Source organism: Vicia villosa, linkage group LG3 (genome assembly GCF_029867415.1).
Source record: "Vicia villosa cultivar HV-30 ecotype Madison, WI linkage group LG3, Vvil1.0, whole genome shotgun sequence".
In the NCBI taxonomy this organism is placed as follows: domain Eukaryota; kingdom Viridiplantae; phylum Streptophyta; class Magnoliopsida; order Fabales; family Fabaceae; genus Vicia; species Vicia villosa.
Genome location: NC_081182.1, coordinates 136,575,724 through 136,585,984, shown reverse-complemented (window position 1 = coordinate 136,585,984; position 10,261 = coordinate 136,575,724). Strand labels below are relative to the sequence as shown.

The 10,261-nt window shown below is 32.2% G+C and overlaps 1 protein-coding gene across 1 annotated transcript; it reads left to right on the top strand.

Moving 5' to 3' along the window:
* Positions 1 to 8,233: 8,233 nt before the first annotated feature.
* Positions 8,234 to 9,274, top strand: LOC131656714 (hydroxycinnamoyl-CoA:piscidic acid hydroxycinnamoyltransferase-like). The gene has a single exon (XM_058926346.1). It carries the CDS (start codon positions 8,466 to 8,468, stop codon positions 9,213 to 9,215), a length of 750 nt encoding a protein of 249 aa, XP_058782329.1. The 5' UTR covers positions 8,234 to 8,465; the 3' UTR covers positions 9,216 to 9,274.
* Positions 9,275 to 10,261: the final 987 nt, after the last annotated feature.

The following is a 10,261-nucleotide window of genomic DNA, read 5'->3' as shown; positions in this document are numbered from 1 at the left end:
ATTCAAGATTGAGCATCACAATTCCTCTCCTTACCGGCTAAAGATGAATGGAGTGGTGGAAGCAGCTAACAAGAATATTAAGAAGATTGTCCAGAAAATGGTTGTGACTTACAAAGACTGGCATGAAATGCTCCCTTTTACTTTGCATGGGTATCGCACTACAGTTCGCACTTCGACTAGGGCAACGCCCTTCTCCTTGGTATATGGCATGGAAGTTGTGCTCCCGATAGAGGTTGAAATTCCCTCCATGAGAATCCTAATGGAAGCCAAGTTTTCAGAAGCTGAATGGTGTCAAGCTAGATACGATCAGTTGAATCTTATTGAAGAGAAAAGAACGGCCACTTTGTGTCACGGTCAGCTTTACCAAGAAAGAATGAAAAGAGCTTTTGACAAGAAAGTCAGACCTCGAAGGTTCAAGGAAGGTGATCTCGTGCTTAAGAAGATATTACCTCTTCAACCAGATCCCAGGGGCAAATGTAATCCCAATTATGAAGGCCCATAAGTTGTTAAGAGAGCCTTCTTAGGCGGTGCTTTGATTCTTACGACCATGGATGGGGAAGAATTCCCACGTCCTGTGAATTTCAATATGGTCAAGAAATACTTCGCCTAAAAAGAAAAAGAAAAATCTCGCTAAGTTGAAAACCTAAAAAAGGCGACTTAGGCAAAAAGAGAGCGTCTTAGTGGACTGAAACCTAAAAAGGCGGTTCAGGCAAAAATTAGAGACAAACAAAAAGAAAATAATTATCACGATGGATTGAAAACCTACGAATGCAATCCATGCAAAAGTTAGGGAATATGGCAAGTAACCACATCCGGTATAACCTGACCATCCTGAAGATGCTTTTTTTTTTGAAGACTTTCAGCCAACGTCAGCGTACGCCTGATATTCAAAAGTTGTTAGGGAGACTAGTTATCATTGTATTCCAATGTACCATTTCCATTTAAAGTTACCATTTTCAAACTTTTGTAATCCATGGAGTCATGTCGTTCTCAGACTACCATTCCATTAATAAAATTTGAGCCTTATCTCATTTCTTGGAATTCTTATATTTATTCTATCTTGCAAAATTTTGCTTTAAAATTAAAAGGATTTGAAACAAAGTCAAAGTTGTTTTTCAAAATAAATAAAAAGATAGAATGTTTTCTTAAAACTCTTGAACACAGGGGTAAATGTTGACTCTGAATCCCCAAAAGAGTTGGTCCTCGAAACGAGAAACAAAGACACCAAATTTTCCCACACAGAGCAGCTAGGTCTTGACACAAGTTGTCTCCAGCCAAGAACGGGTTTTCTTCTCGAAATGTACGAAGAGGGTTAAAAAGGAGAGTGTTCTCTTCCCCATCAAGATTTGCATCCCTAATAGAAGACATTATTGACAATTGGTCGAGTATATACTCCGGTGTTGTCATCCCCAACGTGGCCATCTATATTACATGTTTGTTTTGTTAGTATACACATAACACTTATTCATACATTCATATTTATGCACATCATATGAATCTTGTTAATATGATAAAATTATTATTCCCCAAACAATGTCTTTACTCCTTCCATTTAAGCGTCAGCTTTAGGCAGAAAGACCCATATCCTTGTGTTTCCACAATGATTTTGTTCCTCATGGGAAGATCTTGTTTTACCTTATGCATCTATCTATAGATAGTATATGTAGATAGGATGAATCCCCACCTTGAGCTTATTTCTCATTTGGGATTTTCTTGTTTGGTGTCTCTTTCCAACTCGGCCTTAGATTGAATTTTGTCTCCAACAGATATAATCATTTGGATCAGCAAATCCTGGACTCTAAGAGTGCATTTATTTTGCACAGCTGAAGACTTAGTATCTTCAAGCCAGAACCTGTTTATGGTTCCCCAGAAAGTTGGATTTATATCCCCGACATTTGTTATTGCAATGGTGACAAATAATGGTCTCTTTATTTGAGCAGCTTGTATGTCCCCGACTTCCTTCTTGAAAGAAGATGACAGTCTCTACGGAGAAATCAAAGGAACTTATGAATGGTTGGTCTCTCCAACGTCGAGACAGTTCATGTTGAAGTTATTATGAATGGTTGGTCTCTCCAGCGTCGAGACAGTTCATGTTGAAGTTATTATGAATGGTTGGTCTCTCTAGCGTCGAGACAGTTCATGTTGAAGTTATTATGAATGGTTGGTCTCTCCAGCGTCGGGACAGTTCATGTTGAACTTTCAAGGATTCAAATCATCATTATATGACTATTGAAGACATTTGACTAAGAGAAATCAAGAAAATTTATCAAGAATAAAAAAGTCAACAAAAGTCAAAATTAGGGTTTTAAGTGATTTTAACATCATTTTGGGAACTTCAAATTTTGTCTACAAACTAAAATATCTCCTAACATGAAAGTTGTAGATCTTAATCAAATAAACAACTTTGTCTCCACTCATGATTTCATCAAAAATGATTATTTTGAGTGATATGGAATTTTGAAGATTATGTTCAAAAAACTTAAGAGAAATTTTAAGTGTTTTCACTTAGATTTTTCTTAACTTTGTGGCCATTTTTCTCCATGATCCCAAAAGAGTTTGAGAAAAACTTTTAACAAGTGACTTGAAGTATGTAGCAAGGGATTTCCAAAGAGATCAATAGCATGAAAATCCATGGCTTGAGCTAGGAGATATGATTTTGTGCAGAAGGCTCCATGAACACTTGAAAAATGAAGATGAACATGAAGAACAAGTTTGAATTTGGTTCAAAATCTGAAAGAATCTTCAAATTACAACCCCTCTAACTTGTTTAAGAGGCCATAATCAGAAGATTACACAATCTTTTAAGCTATGAACCAAGTGATTTAAGCTTTGTCCAAGTTAGAATTCCATTTCAAGACTAAAGGCACCACTTCCATTTTAGAAAAGCATTGCTTTTGCAAAGTCCACTCTCCTTGAGCCTCCTCCATGTTTCCTTTGCACCAAAAGCAAGTTAAAATCAACAAGAAAATTCTCTAAGAACAGATCAAAGCCTCCCAAGCATGCTTAAAGCTATGTACCTTGCTATGGAAAACCAAAATTCACATAACTTCACAAATAAGCAACCAAGTACATCCTTCACATGGGAGCTCAATTCTTTGAGATTTTTCCCTCCACAAACTCTAAATTGTGCCTATAAATAGAGGGTATCACTCCCTTGATCAAACACACCAGAATTCTCCAAGTCACCTTTCCCTTGAAATTCTCCATTTTTCTATCTTTGCATTTTTCAAGCCATTTTGAGTTAGAGAGTTTCTGAGTATCAAGTAAGCTTCTAAGTAGAGTCTATACACTTCATTGAAGTTTATTTGCAATTTACATCATTTAATTTGAATTCTAAGCAGCTAGGGTTCATCACGATTTCTGGAAAATTATAGAGTTATAGGCCATGAAAATTTACAAGTGATACATGTCTGGATTCGTGGCTGAATATTGAGCATTTTTGCAGTTTACACTTTTGAAATTCATTTGAGTTATGATGAAATTACAGATTTGAAACCATTTTTGTTGTTATGAGTTCAACGAAGAAGATGAAGAATTTACCCCCTTTTAAATTTTCAAACTTTGAGTTTATCTTATTTTAATTGGCGCGCGTTTTATGAACGACTAAATTGTTTGTTCAGTTGGTAAGGCTTGTGTTGTGTGTTTGTGTGTGTGCCCAGGGTCTGGGGTTCGAATCTCCCTCGCCCCAAACTTTTTTACTTCTTTTATTTTTTTCTATATTTTCCACTTAAGTTTGCTATGTATTGAACTGCTTGCACTATCCTTTCACCATACGCGCATTGGTCAGTTGGTGTGAGTTTTGTGCATTGAGTAAAAGGGCCTGGGTTCAAACCCCATCAAGGCCTAAACATTTCTTATTTAAACACTAGTTTATTTCATTTTTATTTAATCTTTGAAAAATGTTTTAAAATAGTAAAATTAATCTTTTTTACTCCAATTTTTTTATGTCGTTTATTTATGTCATATTTTCATGTTTTAAATTTAAAATCCAAAAAAATATTTATTTTACTTCATTTAAAAATTAAAACAAAAACATATCTTTTTATGTACGAAAAACCAACCAAAAATTATTTCTTTTGAATATTTCTTCAATGTTGACTTTGTATCTTTTTGTGAATATTTGTTTAGGATTAGGATATTATCTCTTTTAAGAATTTGGTATTTAATCATTAAAATTAATTAGGTTTAGGTGTTAATTTCAAAACTCTAATTTTAAACCCTAATTTCAAAAACCTTAGGTTTAAAATTCTAATCCAAAAAGAAACATTTTGATCTTTGCTTATCCATGAACTTGTTAACTTTGTACATATTCTTGTTGATTTCAATCCTTGTGTTTTGTACTTATTTGTCTATCTTAACCATTATCCTTTGTACACACTTGTTGATTTCATCATGGAGTTTTATACTTGTCATCCATTGTATTATCATTTGTATATACTTTGTTTATCTAACCCACATGCATGAGTTTCATATTCATCATCCATCATTCATTCATATATGAATCCATTCAAAAGGTATAAACATCCTTGCTTATTATCACTGATGATTGTTATACTTTCTTGTTTGTCCTTTTGTGACACATATCATCACATACACACACACACACACTTGAGGTATCCATTGACTGATTGCTTAAGTTATTTGTCGAAAATCCAAAGGAATGAGAATGGTATTGACTAAAATTGTCAAGGTACTCAAACTCTTTTCCAAATATTTTTTATTTAATGTTAAAGTATTGTTAAAGCTTTTCACTTATTTTATGGTTTTGTATTGTTAAATCTTAACCAAACTCTTGTGTTTTTAAAACCTTGGTACTAAGAGGAGAATTATTCCCGGTGAAACTACTCTTAGTCCATTGACCTTGTATTTCTAAAGCTTGGTATATTTTATTTGGTTTTGTATTGTTAAAGCTCAACCACCCTTTTTATTTTAAAACCTTAGTACTAAGAGAAGAATTATTCCCGGTGAAACTACTCTTAGTCCATTGACCCCGTATTGTTAAAGCTTGGTCCCTTTTTATTAAAAACTTGTTAAGTATTGTTAAAGTTTAACCTCTTTTAAAAAACCTGTTGAGTATTGTTAAAGCTCACACCCAAAAAGATTTTGGTCACTTTGGCCATTTTATTTTCCTTTTAAGAGGAACTACAAAAGTTCTGACTTTCCTATTGTTAAAGGGGTATGTAGGCCTAAGATGCGATGTCTTATTGAGCTCACTTTCAAAAACTTCGTTTCCCATCCCTACACTCTTTTTAAACAAGTTCACATATGCTTTTCAAATAGATGTACACAAAAACAATAACATTTTCAAAGAGGTTCCCATGGAGTACCATGAATATGAGGGGTGCTTAAAACCTTTCCCTTGTATAACAAACTCTCTTATCCAAATCTCTGATAAGTTTATTAGTTTTGATTTTAAAAAATTTTGTGGGTTTTATTCGCTCTTTCTCCCATTCCTTTTGGAAACAATAAAGCGTTGTGGCAAATCTGTTTAAAACAAATGAGCTAAGGCTATGTTTGGGAGTTTGGAGGGGAAGGGAGGGGAGGGCTTTGAAAAATAGGAAGAATTAGGTGAAAATGATAAAAAGATTTTGGGTAGAAGGGTTTTGGAGGGTTTGAGTTTATTCATAACACCAAAAACCCCATAAAATGGGAGAACTCAAAAATTGTATTGAAGGAGGGTTTTGAAGGGCTTATATAAATTTTCCAAATATCTTTTAGGTTGTTATAGTATTCTGAAAATTAAAAATTTAGTAATGATAATGACTCTTTTATCATTCTAAACAAAATCATTTTTTCAAAAAATGTCACATATTTTTTTATATTTTTTTTTAAATTTCATTTTTGGAAGTCTTCCTCTCCCCTCCCCTCCAAACTCCCAAACATAGCCTAAATCTTTTCCATGGATTTAGTCTCACCAATTTCACTGCTACACCAAAGCAACAAAAGGAAACAACGAAACAACAAAATTACTTTCCCATTCAACAAAAAAAATTACAAAAATGAAGAAATTACAATGAATCAGAGTGAAGAACATAACAAATTGGTGGTAGAGTAGAGTTACACCTTGATCATCTCTTGATGAATCCAAAGGTGAGCATGGAAATGAAAATATGCCATGTCAGTAATCGGTGCTGGGAGATCGATTAGTATGCTGTTGTGGTTGTTGAGGTAGTTCGGGATCGGAAACACGTGAACGACGAGTGCCGTGACGGGGTTTGTCTCTGGTTGATGGTGGTAGCTGTTGGTGTTGGTAGTAGATTGACTAAACTTTAAGGTGCATCGACTTAATTTGGTTCACCATTACCTTGGAATCCCATGCATGCCATTGATAATGATGGTAGTGTTAGAGTAACCTATCATTACTGGTATTTTTGTTACCCTTAAATAGTTGTTTGAACCTATATTATTAACTATTGATCATTAGATTCTAAACCAAATAACTGTTATGCAAGATTAAGAAACATCATAAATCATCCTTGTCAATTAATATTTGATGCTCCAAAAATTGCAAAAATATTAATATTTTAATTATTGAATTTGTATTATTAATACAGTTTGATGCAAGCTTTGGCTAGTCTTGAACAGACACTTACAACTTTGTCCTACAGCTTGACCTAATCTTAAAGGTTCCCCTTTAAAAAGTAGTAGTAATGGTAGGAAGTGAGTTATCCTTATAGCTGGATGCTATTAATAAATTAATGAGAGGCAATTGAACATCCATTAATATAAAATTCTTTTTATAACAAGACAAGTACCATGGAGCAGTACATAAATTTAGCTATATGAGACAGTTTTGTGTGTACCTTAATTAATTCTACTGGCGAAATGTGACCGGGTAGATATCAGTTCAATTAAAGCATAAAATATGAGCGAGTTAAATTTTCCACTACACAAATAAATTAGGTATGGCGTAGCTATGATGTGGACTCTACAATAAAAGCCAATGGAAAAACATAGATATGGTTAACAATACTAAATATAGAGAGATAGAAAAGACTTAAAATATATATAGTTTTATTTTTGAAGATGAATGTTTGTATCTTATTGCATATATCAATGAGTGGTATTTATAATGCTAGAATTTTATAACTATTGTAAAGTTTAAAAATTTTGTAGATAAAAAATATTCACTATTCATAATATATTTTAAAATAGTAATAACAATTACTTATTATTATAATTTATATATATATATATATATATATATATATATATATATATATATATATATATATATATATATATATATATATATATATATATTCCTACCCTAAATGTTACGTTTAAAACTGTATAATTATACGGTTTGGATTTTTTATTATATTTTATAATTATTGTTCATTTTTATATCACATGTTGTATTTTTTATGATGGATGTGTATGTTGCAGGAAAATTAATGTAAGAATAGCAATCCTCTATATAGACCTACCTCTACATGATTAGCTCTTAGTATAGTGTACCTATGTGGGCTCTATAATACACATTATCCAATTTATGAGTAAGGATCCTCTCCATTTCTCAAAAAAAATTGAGATATCCATTACTATAGTTTTAGTGTAAATAAAAGATATATTTGCATGTATTTTTAAAAATTATGACATTAATTACACATTAATATATTAAAACTATAGTAATGGACATCTCCATTTCATTTGAGAAATGGTGAGGATCTTTACTCCCTATTTATATACTACACCCTTCTCCAATTTGTGGTGTATCAATGATCAATAATATAATAAAATATCACATTTTAACCATATTGCCGTGTTTCTCCAATTTATATAATACCTCTTCAGGTCATTATTATGAAGAAAAAAAAATTTTGGGTCACTATTATAACTATTATAAGTAAAAGTAAGTTAGTACTAAATCATTTAATATCGTAATTTCTAATATATTCCTATATTTCATTTTCTAACATTTCACTTAATTTAATAAATGAAATAATATAGTAAATTTATTCAATATTTTGTACAAAATCTAAAAAGTTGATTAATTTCTTAATAATCGTAAAAATCTTTTTTTTCTTATAAATGTGACCTAAATATTTTTTAATTTATATATTAAATTACCATCATTTGATTTGTGGTGTATCAATGATCAATATTTTGAATTTTTAACCTTACTACCACCCTTCTCTAATTTATATACTAAAATATCATGATTATGGTGACTTTTCACCTTCTGACTCCACCAAAGAGCTTCTTCCAATAATCGATTATGATCAACCCATTGAAGATATTCCATTATATTTGTGCAGCTCACAAGGTTCCAAAACAATGAAGGCTTTGCAATTGGTGTTGCTTTTTTCCATCCTTTATCAGATGGACTTGGAGCCATTAGATTCATCAACTCATGGGCCAAAATAGCTAGAGGAGAAACACTTGAGGAACATGAGTTACCATTTTTGGATAGAACATTACTCAAATTTTCACACACTCCATTGGCACCATGTTTTGAACACATGGAGTTAAAGCCACTACCACTCATTCTAGGAAGAAAAGACACAAGTGAAGAAAGGAAGAAAAAAACTTCAGCAACATTGTTGAGACTCTCACCAGAACAAGTTGATAAGTTGAAGAAAAAAGCTAATGAAAATGATATTCTAGCAATGATGAAAAAGGGGTCAAGGGCTTTTAGTAGATATGAGGCAGATGGCGCACATTTATGGAGATGTGCATCTAAGGCACGTGAGCTTGAAGAGAGTCAAGAAAGTGTTGTTAGATTCAATGCTGATGTTAGAACAAGGATGATTCCAAATCTTCCTATAAACTATTTTGGGAATGCTTTGACACAAACAGCTATCAAAGGACATATTGGAGAAATCACATCAAAGCCTTTGGGTTATGTAGCACAGAAAATAAGAGAAGCAACTGAGATAGTAACAGATGAATTTATAAGGTCACAAATTGATGTTATTAGGGGATTTGAGAATTTGGATGATGCAAGGGCTTTGTTTTTAGGTGCTGAAGGTGAGAATATTCCATATTTTGGAAACCCTAATTTTCATTTAACTAGTTGGATGAGTATGCCTGTTTATGAAGCTGATTTTGGATGGGGAAAGCCTGTTTATTTTGGAATAGCTTATGTGTCTCCACATGATAGGGCAGTGATTCTTCTTAGTCCTGATGAAGATGGATCTATTCTGGTTTGTTTGCATTTTCAGAATGCACATTTGGAGCTTTTCAAGAAGTACTTCTATGGTGATATTTGAAAACTGCTACTTTTCATTTAGAGTGTGTTGTTTGCATTAATATTCTGCTTTTTAGTATAATGTTGGAAACTAGAGATTGAAGTGAAGATGTTTTATTTTACTTTTAGTACTGTTTCACTAGCTATTTGGATAGTGACTTGCATGAAATTTTCAATTTATGATTAATTATTTTTATGTCAAATGCTTTCAGTTGTTTTTACGTTTAAACAATTTGGTTACTTTAGTTGATTTTATATTGAGAGTCTTTTATATCACTGAATTGCTATGTGGAGTTAATTCATTGACTTGCACATAAATTTCTAAAAAAGTCTAAATAATTATTAATATTCATATTCTATCTTGATATTCTACGTTAAAATTAAATAGATTTAAATAAATAAAAATGATTTCATTTTCCTCATCTTTTGTATCACTCTAATTTCATAATCAAAACATTTCATATTTCGTCTGAATTTTGCCAGAGTCTCTCGTATAGGTCTTCGTGAACCATATATACTAGAAGTATACGTCCAATCAGCAACAAAACATTGAAGCTTTTTGCTCAACATCAATACATGACAATTAAAGAGCAAAAATGCTATTCCTACACCAATTTGGTACACTACACCGTATGTCCGTACGGTACGGACGTATGTCCGTACCGTACGGACATACTATTCATGTACGGACAATACTATTCACCGTCCGTACATGAATAGTAAAATATTAAATTAATATTTTTTTTTAAAAAAAATTTTAATTTTTTTTTAAAAAAAAATTTAATTTTTTTTATGTCTTTTTTAAAAAATATTTGACAATACCTGCGGATTTACCTCCGGATTTGACAATACTTGCGAATTTAATTGCGGATTTACCTACGGATTTGACAATACCTGCGGATTTACCTGCGGATTTATCTACGAATTTGACAGTACCTGCAGATTTACTTGCGGATTTACCTACGAATTTGACAATACATGCGGATTTATTTGCGAATTTACCTACGAATTTAGGTAAATCCGCAGGTAATGTCAAATGTAGGTAAATCCGGAAGTAAATCTGCAGGT